Source organism: Pygoscelis adeliae, unplaced genomic scaffold, assembly GCF_000699105.1.
Source record: "Pygoscelis adeliae isolate BGI_AS28 unplaced genomic scaffold, ASM69910v1 Scaffold155, whole genome shotgun sequence".
Taxonomy (NCBI): Eukaryota; Metazoa; Chordata; class Aves; order Sphenisciformes; family Spheniscidae; genus Pygoscelis; species Pygoscelis adeliae.
The window spans coordinates 1,991,434-2,007,937 of record NW_008824932.1 but is presented as its reverse complement, the minus strand read 5'-3'; the positions used below and the strand labels follow the sequence as shown (position 1 = coordinate 2,007,937).

General features: G+C 41.6%; 1 protein-coding gene across 1 annotated transcript in view; it reads right to left on the bottom strand.

Annotated features, from left to right (window-relative positions):
* Nucleotides 1-10,155: 10,155 nt before the first annotated feature.
* PXYLP1 (2-phosphoxylose phosphatase 1) overlaps nt 10,156-16,504 on the bottom strand; it is a 38,757-nt gene continuing 32,408 nt past the window's right edge. Inside the window, exons 4-5 of the mRNA XM_009325045.1 lie at nt 13,543-13,682; nt 10,156-11,087 (exon numbers count right to left, since the gene is read on the bottom strand). Of these exons, the coding sequence (XP_009323320.1) occupies nt 10,156-11,087; nt 13,543-13,682 (1,072 nt within the window). The remainder of the gene's footprint in view (nt 11,088-13,542; nt 13,683-16,504) is intronic.

The window sequence follows — 16,504 nt, the reverse complement described above, 5'->3', positions numbered from 1 at the left end:
GATGACATGGTTTCACATCTTCATGGATTATGGTAATTCTCACCGATACATTCATATTTGCTTAGAATGTCATCTGAAAAATTTACAAAAGTTAAGGCTCTGAAACTTCTTAAAGGGATGCCCGCAAGAGGCAGCCTGAAAATAATAATCAATATGCTACTGCCTGTGGAGGAATGGCCTTTTAAAAGAGGGAGAATAGCGCAGGGATTTGTGGTGCCAGTAACCAGGACTAAGCGCGACAGAACGTAAGTTCCTGACTGATGGTAGCCTTCAAAAGTGAAAGAACTCTGCAAGCACAGGGCTCCCAGATGAGCAGCCTGGCCTCCAACGTGGCATATTTCCAGCGGTAACAATATCTTGTATGGTACTGTGGAACCAACAGCTAGAGGATTCATTTTTACGCCCTGAGGTGGCTGGCTGCTCTGCTGCGTGCAGAAAGCGGGACAGTGCTCCCAGTGAAGCTTCTGACCTGGACGCTGCTGATTTGTATCTTAATTAGATGCAAAAAAGAATGGGAGGAGGAAGACAAGAAGTCACAGCTCCGTGCGGTCACGGATGTGAGTTCTGAATTTCATTTGACATTGGTAACATATTTCTCTCATTTGGAGAGCTCCTAACCGCAGCCTCCTGTGCTATGACAAGTTTTTAACAAAATACAAATGATCGAACTCCAGGCACCTCCCTCAGTTCGCAGCCCAATTTAGAAAGGGTCAGCAGAAGAGGAGAGCGGTAGCACTCTGCTCAGGCTACCTCTGATCAAAGGGGAATTACGAAGGAGCGTTCAGCCACTGCTCGCCTCCGGGCAGGAACGAATAGCCAGGGTAAGGCACTGCAGCCCCTGGGAAGCCCTTGCAGCCCTTCGAAAGTCTGCAGAGAGAATTTCGAAGATGCATTAAGCACAAAGGTTCTCAGTGCCCAAGGCGCACTGGAAAATATCCCCTCCCTCAAGTTACTCGACCACTGAATCGTCACCTGCAGGCTGAAGCTGACATTTCACGCTGAGCAGCATCTTCCAGTGTCAGGGGTTCTACTCAGATCATTTACTCTCCCCCTCCCCACCCCAACACACACAGCGGTTTCTTACACAGGCATTACAGAATACTGAATTACTTTAAGGAAGGAGTGAGATTTGCATTAATATATAACATAAAGTCCTGATTAAATTCAGCAGTTGCCTTCCGGTCACTTCAAACAGTTCTACATTCAATTACAGTTTGGGGTTTATAAAAAATACTAAAGTTCTCAGCATTTCCCTGTGTAAGTGTAAGCCTAAGAATGAGTGGTTTGGTCTATAAACAGTACGAATGGAGCTTTATGATATGATACTGCTGGTGCAAGAATCAGAGAGGGAAGATGCACATTAAACACCACCACTTCAAAGATGCTCCTGTACTGTAGACTTTATAACATCACACCGGCACCAGGGGAAATAGCTGAGGTTCTGGTGAGGATCAGACAGACGAGACTTCTTTCTTCCACTGTCTAGGCAAAGCACTTTGTCCAGTTCATTTTGGTAAAAGGGTCATCTCTCACGAGAATACACATGGGCATTATGGCAGCGGGATCTAATCTCATCTGGCAGTCTCATGACTAAAAAGACAAATACTTATATTAAAAAAGGCAGCCATAAGCAGGGAACTCAAATTATCATTCTTATCATCATGTGAGTTGGATTAACGGAGAAGACCCAACAGAATACACTGCTATCAGTCTAGGGCAACAGGAAAATTTTTTGAGTTATACACAAGAATTTAATGCAGTCTGTAATGTTTCACATCCAGTATAAAGCCAAAACTCAGGCAATAGATGATGGAAGTCCTGCACATTGCTGTGTTCGGAGTAGCGTTCAATTTGTAAATCCCTATCCACAGAACAGCGAACACTTACCTAAAAAGAAAGTAATGCAAATCTCTCAACTCTGCTGCACCATAAATTACAAACTGGCTCCTTGAAGAAAAATCCTCAAAAAACCCTGTAAAAATCTGGTAAAGCCAAACAGCCTTTCAGCAATCCACCACGCAGAGCAGCCTTCTTACCCCGCGGCCTACAGAGTGACAGATACTGGGTAACGCCTGCATTTACAAAAATACTAATGAGACGCCACGTGCTTGACATCACCCAACTACAGATTACCTCGTTTTTCACTGCCTTTTCTCATATTAGGGGATTAAAGCCTTTCTAGTCAAGATAATTGTGCAATGGGAGCACATTCTCGCGGAGCTCACACACACCTAACCAACAAACAGAACTCGGCAATCGCTCCTAAATGAGCGGCACGGATTCTCTATCCCACCAGTAAGACCTTTTTGCCGATCTACTTTTACAAGGAGAGCCGACCGAAGTTCCAGGGCACTGGACTGATGTATGTATATACTGATCATACATATAGTATATTTATGTTTTAAGTTTTAGCAAAACACACAATTCAGCATAAAAATTTAGCGTCCGCAAGAAGTTAACTCATCAACCAGGCTGATAAAAAGTCTCTCTTCAAATAGCATCTCACTTCTGCTGTGCATTTTATCCTGAGAAATCCTGAAGGGGCTTTGAAAAATGCAACAAAGCACTGTATAAATTATGCACATGATATTCTCCGTTACCTCTCAGATGAACTCTAGCACCTGTCTGACACTGAGCAGCATAGCTGCACAGCAGGCTACAGCTTGAAGCAGAACGGCTTTTTATATTAAAACTGCAGGTGGAGTTCAGAGCCAATGTAATTACAGAGTCTGGAATTTCATCAGAATGCTAAGGTTAAAATGCCTTTCACCACTTCTTGTAAAAGTCTGTGGAACTTGAATTAATAAAAAGGTTTCCCTCTAGCCACTCTTATTTTGAATTGACATTTCTTCACTCAGCTGGCAATTCCAGTGGTCAGTAAAATCACAGAGGAATCTTGTTCTCAGTTAGAGCTTCCCGACAGACGCTGCACGTTGGAATGAGTTCAGGATTTTCAATCGGGGTGCAGACGAGCCTTTTCAAAGTTCGGTTCGTGGCTGCGAAGGGGCCATGCTCATTCGCCTGTACTGTCAGCGTCCATCAGGTGGATGGCGTGTATCATTTTTTAATGCAAATACCACGCTAACCCTTCCAGCAAGATTTGTTTGAAATTGCTGCTTCTCTTGACACCAAGAAAGCAGACTGCCATGTCAAAAAAATAATTTGGGACTTACCCACCTGCTCTCCCTACAGACGCTACTCAGAGCGGATCAGCTATCTGAGACCACCGGCACGAATCTGGACACGCTTAGTTGCACTACCTTTACGGACAAATGCCTATTGATGGAGAACAACAAAGAAAAAAGTAGGTTCAGGATTTAAGAAGCCTGGTGTCTGTGTGGTTTTATCTCACCTCTGACCAACTTCGGTGTCTTCAGAACATGCTTTAACTTCCCCTATAGATGGGGCAATTGGAGGACCCCTTTCCTCCGCCTGGTCATATATTGTCACAAAATCTGTAGAACCTGGAGACGTCTACATCCCCGTCAAATGTTGTTGAAATCAACCCAGGTTCAAAAGTTACCACAGGGAGACCTCTGCCCAAACCAACGCTGGGTATGATTACAAAAAAACCTCACTTTGGTGTTAAAATGCTACCAAGAGACCAGATTCAGTCAAGTACCAGATTAAAGTACCAAAGCTTTACGTTCTTTTTTTCCATACGTCCAACAAATAGGTGATTTACAGAGCTGGCCTGCCAGGGTAACAGCAGCATATTGGCATCCCGTCCGACTGAGGAAAACTCTTCAATAGGAAAGACAGCTGCTAAAAGTGTTTGATAAGAGGCACCTAAACCTACTCTACTGGCAAAAGCCATTTTCTGCTCCTAACATCTCAAGAAGGTAACGGCCAGCACTTTTGCCTAGCTTTGTGCAGATAAACTATACGCCTCCCAGTAGTTTTGATAGGAACTGAATTGATAAATGCTGTAACAGCTTGAAAATTTAGGTCAATATTTAACAGGACAGACTGTAATGTCCTCTTGCAGGGAAGTGTTTTGATTACAAAAACTACTGTCCTGGTTTCGGCAGGGATAGAGTTAATTTCCTTCCTAGTAGCTGGTACAGTGCTGTGGTTTGGATTTAGGATGGGAACAAAATTGATAACACACCCATGTTTTAGTTGTTGCTGGGTAATGCTTACCCTGGCCAAGGACTTTCCAGCTTCCCATGCTCTACCGACTGAGAAGGCTGGAGGTGCACAAGAAGCCAGGAGGGGGCACAGCCAGGACAGCTGACCCAAACTGGCCAAAGGGACATTCCATACCATGTGACGTCACGCTCAGTACATAAACTGGGGAAAGCTGGCCGGGGGGGCCGCTGCTCGGGGACTGGCTGGGCATCAGTCGGCAGGTGGTGAGCAACTGCACTGTGCATCACTTGCTTTGTGTATTATTATTATTATCATATTATTATTATTATAATTTTATTTCAATTATTAAACTGTTTTTATCTCAACCCACGAGTTTTTCTCACTTGTGCTTTTCCAATTCTCTCCGCCATCCCACCGGCTGGGGGGGAGTGAGCGAGCGGCTGGGTGGGGCTTAGCTGCCGACTGAGGTTAAACCACGACAGTCCAGCTCAAAATCACTTTTGAAAATGGCTGTCCAGGACTTTTGGAAACAAAGGGCTTAATGGTATTTGTTTTCAGTTTGAAGGAACTTTGCAAAGTTCAGAGCCTGTCATATCTCAACCACTTGAATAACGACACAGTACACACACGTGGCATAGCTCCTTTCATGTGGAAAAGGGGAAGAAACCAAACCACAAGGCCAGCAAACTACCCGAGACCAAACCAGCAAACTGACAGGGAAACAAATACTCTGCTTTATAATTCCACATACTACAGGCTTTACTAACTTCAAAAATTGCTCTTCCTAAGCAGGACTGAATTTGGTGCAGAGGATCGCAAAGCTGTAGTGCCCTGGAGAATACACCCGTGTTCAGCAATATGAACGACTTGCTTCACAATAACCATCACGGTTGTCACCATTATTCCTACTTCACCCCACAAGGTTTTGAGCATCTTCTGTAAATAAACAACCATTCGCTTAAACCACGGAGAAGGACGCCTCTTCTTCCGACTGCAGGACGAAATCCATCTACAACTTACCTGGTTTTAACTCTACTTTTCCACACTGATGCCATTTCAGAGCAAAGGCATATTTTTTCCCAGTTTAATTCGCACAAACCCATTTTTGTACAATAGAAAACCGCCACGAGAGGGCATCCTGTTTCTTTCTTTCTTCAAACCTCTGCCTCTCAGCGTTTTCAAAGAGAGCCTTCTTTCTGTACTGCTTTGCACCCGAATATTTTGCATTTAGATGCTTTCTCAGCCACTCCCAAATACAAAAGTAGAATATGACAGCTCGAACCAAGCCATTTGGCATTCATAATGTTCAAAGAGCATTTGAAACTAAAGCTATTATACCTATCAGAACTGAAACAAATGGGGGGGGGGGAGAAACTGCACATCAGCACTGCACTGAAAGATATGCTGAATTTTATGAGGAAACACCACACACATTTCACTCACGCTACAAGTACTCAACATGTTTAAACATCAGTTTCTAAACACTGTGTTTAGCACTCAAACAAAAACATCCCACTCCTGCACCGACTTCAAGGCAACAACAAGATCTCAGACAGCATTCCTTAAAGCAGCGGCTTTCATTTCTGCTCTATCGTTTGATTAAACCGTGCAAGCGCACAAGTCAATGCTTCCCCGTTGGTACGTCTAATTCATCGGTCCATCCCTATAGAAAGAGTATTCATCAATTCCAGGATAAATAAATTCCCACCAATTCCTCTTTCCATTGTTCAGGTAGTTAAACTTATGACCTTAGTCCAAATATAGATCCACTGGCAGTTGCAAATTGAATCATAAATTACGTCAAACTTTAAAACCAAATAATTAATCAAGTTTGATAATGCTTATCATTTTGTCTCCACGGCCAAGTCAGAGGTTTGCGAGAAGGATCTCAGCCCTGCAGCTCTTTCTTTTAGCCCTTCCAGTGGCACTGGAGGTGTATCAAGTCCTTCATTGCTGCAGATCCCCCGAGTATGGGGCTTAGAAGAGATGAGCGTATCTTAATGAACCATGTATATACAGAATAATTAGCTTTTTTTTTAACACCTTTGAGATTTGGTAACGCCCATCCACTGACCCTTGGACATACAGGTAAGCAGGTGCTAGCAACATGGTTAGTTCTTGTTCACACTGACTGCTACAGGAAAAAAGGAAAATTATTTATGACGTTAGCACAAAAATACGAGAAGACAGGAAAAGATACCTTTTGCTGTAACTGATCTGCATCTTCTCCATCTAAATGATATGAAGAATCTGGCCCTCTGTACCTTTGAAAATCTTGCTCCAGATTTTTGCTTAAATTTTCCAATCCAGGTTTCTTACCACTGCCCTGACCATATTGGAAGGCCATTTTGGCCAAAACAGCTATCAATGCTACTGGAGAGCCCCACCGAAGGGCCATGATGATTAAGGGACTGGAGCATCTCTTATCCGAGGGAAGGCTGAGAGCTGTTTAGCCCGGAGAAGGCTCAGGGGAAATCTCATCAATGTGTATAAATATCTGAAGGGAGGGTGTAAAGAAGGAGGATCTTCTCAGTGGTGCCCAGTGACAGGACAAGAGGTAGCGGGCAGAAACTGAAACGCAGGAGGTTCCACCTGAACATCAGGAAACTCCCGCCCCCCCCCGAACTGTGAGGTTGACTGAGCACTGGCACAGGTTGCCAGGGGGGGCTTTGGGGTCTCCACCCTTGGAGATGTTCAAAAGCTGTCTGGACAGCAGAGATACTGCAATATCGTAACGGCATTCATTCTTGTTGGAGCTCTGGGGAAGTTCCATCAGCAGCAAAGCATACATACGTTTAAAATTTAAAAAAAAAAAAGCCATAAGAATACACCGCAATGATCTGCATTTCCTCTAGAAACAGGAGAAGTTACTTACCTGTCAATTTTCACGTAACCTTATTTCTTCTTTAAAGGAAGGACAAAAGCATGCGGGCAGAGCAAGGACTGGAAACAGTCAAAATAAGGTAGGTGCCTTTTCACAATACTGCACACCCACGGTGTACCCGAGCGTACGAACTGTTATAGACTGGATGCCAGAAGAAAAACCGACAAAGACAAAGGCATCAACAACTATTAACTGCATTGTTTCTTTCACCTTGTTACATCCCGTTATGTCCACACACCTCTTTTCTTATACATTTCTCCACACAAAAGGGTTACATTCAGCCTGTGTTCCTCCATTTATATACTGTATACTCCTTTGTTCTTTATAAGTCACTCAGCACCACAGTGACTTTCTTAAAAACATTATGTTAAGGATCATTCCTTCATTCAGAGACCGTGCAGTAAGGAGAGACAGCAGGAGGGGTGCTTGGCACGAATAATGCTGGAAAGAACATGAAGTATTCCTACACCCTTTTCCACCCTCCTTAAACACAACAGAAGTTTACAGGTAACGGTGAAGCAAAGGCTGAGGAAGAGAGAAGGGAAATGAGGAAGGAAATACCAGCTCCCATACCTCTCTTACGCATAAAGAGAACTATGGCTAGAGGACAGCAATACTTCATATTCACCACTACCGCCATTATCAGGGACGCCCTGCAACACAGCAGCATTGATTGAGATTAGACATCCAGAAAGGACAAGGATTTGACATCTGGGGCAATCTGAGGAACTGCAGCTACTAATAGAATCTGATCTTTCCGCATCTGTCTCACTTTCTTCTTGATGTATGACTATACAGACGAACACATCTCCTGGCACCCAAGGTAACTGATTTACCGGGGGGGATTAACCCCAAGGTCTACTTGAGACTTCAAGTAGAATGCTTATTAGTTGACCGGCAACCAAAGGTCTGTAAAATCAGTGCATTTCTGCTGCTCTATAAAAAAGTTAAGCTAGAAGTTTGGAAAACAGCTGCAATATCCCTTAATATCTGGGATCTCAGTGCTTCTTTGAGCACAACAAATGAGAAATCCATCCAAATTCACATCTCCTCCAATTCATGGCTGCATCTCAAAACCCCTACCAACAGACAAAGGGGATCTTTCTGCACAAGGACGTCAAAACAAAACACTTCTATGGTCTGTCTCCAGAAGAAGATGCAAGGTTAGATGCTATACCTAACAAAGGCTTTTGAAGACACCAAGACTGGCATTTGCAGAAGCTGTTAAGGGATCAAAGGTTCTAAATAACACACTTGAAACACCGATGATAGATGCCTATGACAATGTTTTCTGCACTTCAGCATCATTCTTGCAAATGGTCACCAAACAGCATCAAAGCTCCAACAGGTAACACTCCGAAGAGCTATAGCTGCCTTTCGCAGATAGCTCAACAGCTCTTTGGACTATTTGGTACTTACGTTGGCCAAATGGTCCAGTTCACATAATTTATAAAAAGCAAGCTCAACTTTGAGATTCTCTCTTCCTGTCTGCCCTCCAGCACACAAACATGTATGATGACTAACAGAGCTAGTCTCTTAGACAGAAAGAAAACCTTTCCAGAAGTTACACATTCTAATGGGGTACAAAAGCCCCAAATTCTCTGTGATTTCCATTTCGGTATTCATGAAATGCTTACCTGCTCCTCCTCAGACTGGGAACCAGAACATACTAAGTGCAGAAGTTCCTAATGCAACAAGCAGCTTAACAATACGCACTCACCTCGTTACTGCAAACAGCTAAGGAAGTCAGAATAAACGTCACACACAAGTACACAAAGAGTCCCCAAAATTTTATTTAAAGAAACATGTTCAAATGCAGCATTGAAAACAGAGAGAGTGGAATGCCAATAGTCAGAGAACTTATGCTGAGTTACGTTTTCTTTGATAAACTAGCACCATTGAATCACAAGTCACAGACTAAATTATTTCTAGAGGTGTAAAAAACCTCCACCATTATAAAATTTCTATGAGTTCTATTAACAATTGGTTCTCAATTTACTACTCCTAGAGATGAAAGCAGTTTGAAGTACAAATTTTCGTATCTAGTCACTGTTCAAGTTACCCATAAAAGACAGTTTATTCTTAAGTCTAAACATCCTGATCAAGGGGAAAAGTCTAAAAGTCAGCTTCACGAGTCTTTACAAACTAAACAAGAAAGATCTACTGTGTTATAAATACACACAGTACAATATGTACAAGTCTGATCTTACAAAATAAGAGCTTCCTAGTCCATAAAAATACTAACTCAACTACAAAAGTTTCTTCGTGTTTAGTCAAGCTGTCTCAAGCAGTCACTATATCAAATTCCTAAAACACTGATTTGTTCCATAGCACAGCAGCTTGAACATGTTCACAATGGGAAAGAGCCCAACACTTCACCATAGAACCGATTTCTAATCCTAAATTTCCCACTCGAGTTTAGTGGTAATGTTAGTGTTGCTATCTATTTTAATGTCACAAGACCTTTACATATTTCTAGACTGTGTTTGAACTACTCAAAGTGCTGAAAGTGCGATCAAAGAATAGAGTTTTGTATCCGTTTTCCAGTACACCCTTCTCTGGCACTGGCAACAAGAGCCAAGTATTTATAGGTCTGTGAGGTCAAAAAGGCACACGCTCATTTGTACATGCTCAGGTAAGTATGCACAGATACACACGTGCACTTTGCTTTAAAGACCTGCCCCTAAATATTAAAATCCTTCTTTTTGAGTAGGGAGCTTCAAGAATCCCTTACAAATGGTTTAATGCAGATGTCTGAAATTCATAAATACCTTGATACAAACTGCTTAAAACGACTGAGATGGTGGTGAAGAAAAATGGGTTTGGTTTTAAACTTAGGGAATCCAAGTATTGCTCTGGAATACAGAGAAACAACGTCTAAGCTCTCACACTCTTTACCAAGCGACGTCCAGGTTACAGTAGCCCATTGTGATTCATCATTTCATTACAGTTAACACAGCATACGTGAGCATACACATAACACTCCCTCACTATTTGTTCTTCTATTGGAGACCATCTGCAGTCTGAATGAAAAAAACTATTTGAAGAATGTTTCAAGCAATATCCTTTCATATTACACATACAAGTACAAGAAATGACAAAACTGAACTGCACCTCAACCAGATTACAGACTTTCACCGATACGCAAGTTAACATTGCTGCCTTTTCACTTTCCTTCCCTACAGTGGTCTTCTGCGACATGCATCATAATAACTAGTGCTGTTAAAAACTAAGAACATATCCCTCTTGACAAAGTTAACGAATTTTTCTAGTGGGCACATTGGCTTGCTGGAACGTTTATAATAATCCTTGCAAAACGAGGTCTGGAATGTGACGTCAGCGCCATTATACAGGATGCGGATAAAGTGTTCTTTGGGTCTCTTCCCATCCTGCCACAGCTCAAAAACTAATCTGGCAGCAAATCTCGGAAATCTGGCCTCCGTAATGCCCAAGGCACTAAGAACCGGTGACAACGTGACGTCGTGTGCAGAGTAAAGAACAAATAATTCCTCCTTCTTGCCTTCTGCAATACGCTGCAGCCGATTAACAGTCTGGTTGAGGAGAGGATGAGTAGCCAATAGAGCATACAAGAAATAAAGTTTCTTTTCCTGTCTTTCTCTCTCATCCTCCAGCTGATGTCTTTTGATTACTTTGAAGTGTTCCATACCAATGCAGCCAGTTTTGGTACACGGAAAACTGACATTGTGGCAAAAATAGCACAAAAGAGAATCTATTGGGTTAGAAGCTCTCAACTGCCTGGTGGGAATGCCTACAATCTTTGCCATATCCACATATATTTTCTCCAAATCATTGTTTTTCACCCGTAAACTGTACTGTCTGCGCTGCTCCTCTTCTAGGTAGTGGTTTCGCATAGGACAGTCGCAGCTTCCAGAGCAAAAAATGGTGCTCCACTGATGCCTCATGTTAATTTTCTTCCAGTCAAAATCTGGCAGAAAAGTGTAGAGCAGCGCCAACGCACTCTGCAGGGTTCGACTTTTTCCTGTTGTCTCCAAGTAGAGGTGTTTTGCTGTCCAGTCACTCAGAAGCAGTTTATGTTTGTTTATATAAATTTCTCGTAATAGTTGTCCATTTCGCAAGTGTTGTACAACCCCTGGAAGAGATTTTTTTAAAGAAGTTACAATACATGATTAGAATCCTCTTAGTTTTGGAGAAAAAAAAAATTAAAGTACACAGCTAGCAGTCTTTCTGATCAATGCCCAGTTAGTTAAAAGTTTACGAAATTCAAAACTGAACTTCACCTATGCTTGGCCATTAGGAAAACTGCACAAAATGAGAGATACTTGCTATTCTTCAGCATCTCTCAGATTCTAGGAGCTAAACTGAGATACAGATAGAAAGAGCTGGTTCCATAAAATTTGTTTAAAACCTTAGTGGTTTAATGTTTGATCTTTGGACTAGAGACACAGACCAAATGCATCTAACACGGTTAAGGTGGTTACGAGATGGACCCAGACTGCATCTGAGTCAGGTTTCCAGCCAGGCAGCGAATGCTGCGCTCCCTGCAAGTTTACGGCAGCCAGTAAAAGTACCGGCAGTCAGGAAATGAATATACGGAATGCAAACTAGCATGTAAACTCACAAAACAGAGTGGTGAGGTGGTACCCTTTTCACACGCCAAAACCTCTACTCCAGCATCCATCCCACAGCAAAGCAACAGGCATGAGCCCTTTACGCACTAGAACATCTACGTAACTTGCTACAGGGAACAGGAGTCTCAACTAGTAACTCGGTGACAAGCTGTGCTCAGGGATGAACCCCGTTTCACACGCAACGTGCTGGGTTAGGAAGAGTTCCTTGGTAACCTGACCAGACTTCTCCTGAGGTCACTTTGCAAGACTTGACACTGGCCTAACACAAATGTTTCTTCTGATGGGATCCCAGAACATAGGGGGATTTGGCAGGCAATTTTTGGACTAAAAAATACAGGAGATTCCTGGAAAGACAGTTGTCAAAGGGAACATGGTGCTAACTCCCCAAATCTTCAACACTATTTTCAGTCTCCCCAGTGAGTCTCCAAACCCGTTGACTACCCAGATCCACTGTGATATGCTCTTTCAGTCATTGGTATTTCAGATAAAAAGAGCAACGCAGTTAAAAGCAAGGTGTGGGAATAAAATGGAATGGATCAACGTTAAAATTTGAAAAGATGCAAGAGAACAGAAAAGTATTATTGTCAAGTTTCAAATTAAATTAAGAGAAAATTCCACATGACTAACCCTTTTCACAATCACATTTCTACCCAGTTGTGCAACAGTATGTTTCCACATGTTTGTGGGAAAGCACTTCTGTATTTTTGTTTTTGACGCACTGATACGAATACACACAGAAAAACTAGTGCAGCAAACAAACACACGGACTCCAGTTTGTACCAGTTCAGCTGGCTATTCTGGGTGGAGAACACAAACAATTCCAAGAGCTGTGGAATCTGAAAATCTGTTTCTTACAAAGTGGCAGCTTTCTACACTTGTGCCTTCTTACCTTTTGTTCCCCTCATATTTTCTGTTGCCTGCTGACAGCAGTCCCAGATCCTTTCCAATGGCTCTGACCCAGCACCACCTCCACTTTCCCTCTCCAATCCCAAACCCTTTGTCTCTTCCTAATATTCCCAATGCCCCCAGCACCACAACACTCCCAGGTCTCCGTTTACTTTCTCCTACATACTCAAATCCCCGACTGCAACGCTTCCAGTCACCTGCCATCTCCCCTACCCTTTTGGTATAAACTGAAGAGTATGTTCACTAGCAGAGTTCAGCAGCCTTTCTCTCAGTGGTAGTATTGATGAAGTCTCAAAACTTCATTTTTTAAAGAAGTTGTTTGGAATTTTATTGCTGATATTTTCACCTTTTCTCCCAATAACTACCTCAGCAGAACTGATAGATGGAATAAGAAAAGAAGCTTCATTTTCCTGTGGTGAAAATACACATAAATATGCTAGAAAACATGCTTCGCTACAAAGCTCGGGGGGGAGGGGAGGGGGTGAGGAAGAAAGCACTAGATGTTTAAAAGTTTTTCAATTTCTGTAATACAAGCATCAAATGTGTCTGTTGCATTGGGGTCTCTTGCAGGGGACATAGTAGTTGCATCACAGGTAAAAACTGGCAACTAAGTGATGGTTCTTCAGTTCCAGGGCCATTCTGAATCACAAACCCATCAGTAACAGAGTCCCAGATCTTCCTCAGGAGGGACTGTGCAATGTCATTTTTTCACAAGGGTGACAAAGCAATTTTGTGGTGTGGCGCAACATCAGTCAGAAAGGTGTTCTGACTTGTTACAAATGAAGTTAAAAGAGATGCCAAGGGTGATCCATCTGTAACAGAATGCAGGCAAGCTATAGGATAAAGCATGGCTTCTAAAACCGTTACCGCTTTTACAGTAGAGAGCCCAATACTTTATTCATATCCCAGCACAACCTAGGCTATGACCAACATTGTAAGCTTCCCACCAAAAAGCCCGTTATTTCAATATAAAGAAAAATAGAAGATCCCTTTTCAAGCAGACTGCGTTTAACAGAGCAGAGGAGAAGACAGAGCTGCTACGGAACTTACCTGTCTGTGTAAGCTCTCCCATTTCGCACAAAGAATGACTAGGGTAACGAGGCAGGCTGCTCAGGGAACCATCCATTTGGGCTGCAGACCCTTTGGACATATGTTTAATGAAAGCTTCAAGCTGAGGATGAGAAGGTTTCCTAGAGAGGTAAACCAAAACGTGAGAACTTCCAAAAGCATATGGGAAAACAGCTCAAGAGAGTCAAGTATTCTAAGTATGTCAGCTCCGAAATTTCATGGTGTGAGGTTATTTCCCACTGAGACAACATCTGCTCTTCCACAGGACTTTTGCAAGTATGCGAAAGAAATCTAACTACTTACTATCTACCAGAGAGCTACAGGGAGGCTGATGTCATGTTAAAATTACGATACCTTTCGGTAAGTAATTCGGAAAGTTTTTTTTGGGTTTCTTTGGATGCAGTCACTAATACTGTTGTGAATTTAAAAAAACAACAACAACAAAAAAAAAACCCTTACCAAAAAAAATACTCTTCAGTTTCTGAAGTACCATGGCACTTCAACACCACAGCCAAAGACGCTAACAATCTATAAAGGGGTTCAAATAACCAGTATTTTAAGTAGATGATCTTGAAGGAATTCTCAAGTTTTGTAATGTACAATGCTGATTACAATCTCAGCCTTTATTTCTAATTACTTCAGGCTTCAAATCAAATAGCACACGTAGGCTCAACTAAGTGGTCCCCGGAAAGTAGTATCCAGTGGCCCCATTAAAATTGGAAGTCATTGTTTTGGGTATTGTACTATTACACAAAGAAGAAAGAATCCAACACTGCTGGACACTTAAACAGATGAGATACCCCCACAATGCAATTAATGAGTACAACTGGAAAAGAGATACACACAAAAAAGTCTAGGTTAACTCACTGAAACAGAATTCAAGTCAGTAAAGAACGCTGAGATCTCCCAAACCGTTCTGCAGATTTCAAATACGCTACAGACTCAGTTCACTGTTGTGATGAAAACTACATATACAAACCAGCCCACAAACAATGTAATCGAAAGGGATTTAAACCTTAAAAAAAGAAATCTGTGATCACACTTCTACAACAGAAATACATTACACAGGGATTTCTTTGTTAAATGTCAACGTTCCACAAATGTCACGCAGTCGCGCCTCTACTTTTGTGCAGAACTAAATCAGAAACTGTTTGGCAACCCAACTCTGCCCCAGATGGTTCTCATTTTAATAGGACTTTCAGCCTGAATGCGGTAAATATTTTTATGTTGCTCACAAAAAAACATATATATATATAAAAAGAAGATAAATTTGGTCAGAGAACTTTTACAGAAGTCTGGGGTTTGTGTTTACTCTTCATATTAACGCTGTGCTAGAATGATAAACTGTTTTGGTACAAAAACTTCAGCTCAAAAAAAAAAAACCTGCCAGAGTTGCAGGAACCACAAGAGGGAGCAATAACACTGCTAAAGTATGAATAAGTGTCTGGACTCACAGCTTACTAGGACAAAGACATTCATGCTTACACAGAAGAGGCAACTGAGACACCCTCTTAAATGAGGAAGCACCTCTTGCAGAGCTATGCTCGCAGCATGCACGTACAGGAGGGCCCATCAGAATCGGTGCCTCTTTCAACAGAGAGGTAGCTCATTGTCGTGTCATTTTATAAAACTTGAATTTTCCACTATTTAATTTACCTTCAGGGGAAAAAAAAAAATCTTGGGAGGAAAATGTTAAGATAAACTATGGAACAACTGCCAGCAAGAAAAAAAATGCAAAATGAGACAAAAAGCAAAATGAGAGAAAAATATCAAAAGAATTTTTTCATTTTTACTTCAAAGAGAAAGGAAAAGCAGCCAATGTATGACATCCTAAATCCACAGCTGCTTCTGTATATTGTAATTTTAACAAGGCAAATGAAGATTAATATTTGAGAGGCAGGGGTACACAAAAAAGGCTTTTGTTCCTTTCTAAAGCAGTGGCGGCTTCCTGTAGCACTGAGCATACATTAGGAAGCTTAGTCCAGCCCCAGACGTGAATTTCAAACAGAACTTTTTGTACATTTCACTGTTTTCACGGCCCAGCAGCACCATCTAAAAATGGAAGAATTAAGTTGAGAAAATTAAATTAAACCCATCAGCAAATAGCTTCTTAAGCTTATTACAGACGTAGCAGGCTGAACTACCAATTTTCTAAACTTTGCACTTTAAAAAAAACTCTAAACATGAATAAACTGTCAGTCGTAATTTTCCTTAAACCCTGTTTACTTAATTAGCAAGTTCTGCAAATACATGTGCAAGAAAACTAAAATAACCGCGTTATCCATTCTGCTGCTTTTGCTGCTTTGCTTACAAAAAACTGAGTTCTGACGGAACCAAACCTGTACTGATAAAACTGTCAGCAATCACTTGTGGGAAGGAAGAAAGGAAAGAAGAAAAAAAGCATTTATCAGTGCTTTGCAAAAAGATTTATCAAAAAAATGGCAGGCAACATAAACTAACATCCAAGATAAAACGATAAAATGTACGATAATTGTTGAAATTATATGCCAATGTATTAATATAGCTTTTCATATTCATACGTAGCTGCAAGTTGCTTAACTTTGGATTACATTATTTTTAAAGTGAGCACAAGTTAAGCACGTGCTTGCAGAAGTAAATTATGAAATACGACTGTTAGACATATTTCTGAATATAAACTCAAAGCTTACTACTAGTTAAATATATTCCAGGGGAAGAAAAAAAATAAAAATCAAACAACAGAAATAAGAGCCATTCTGCCTGAAGGGGACAGACATCTCGGGCTACGATATACTTCCACCCTGAATGTAATCCTCATGTACGTAACCAAATTGCGAACACACCAGCAATTCTCCTGATCAACCCCGTACAACTGAGCAACTAAAAACTTACTTGTCTCCGCAGCAAAATTTACAGCACCACTCAGGCTAGGAGCTAACAAATGATTCCCCCTCCCCGCCCCAAG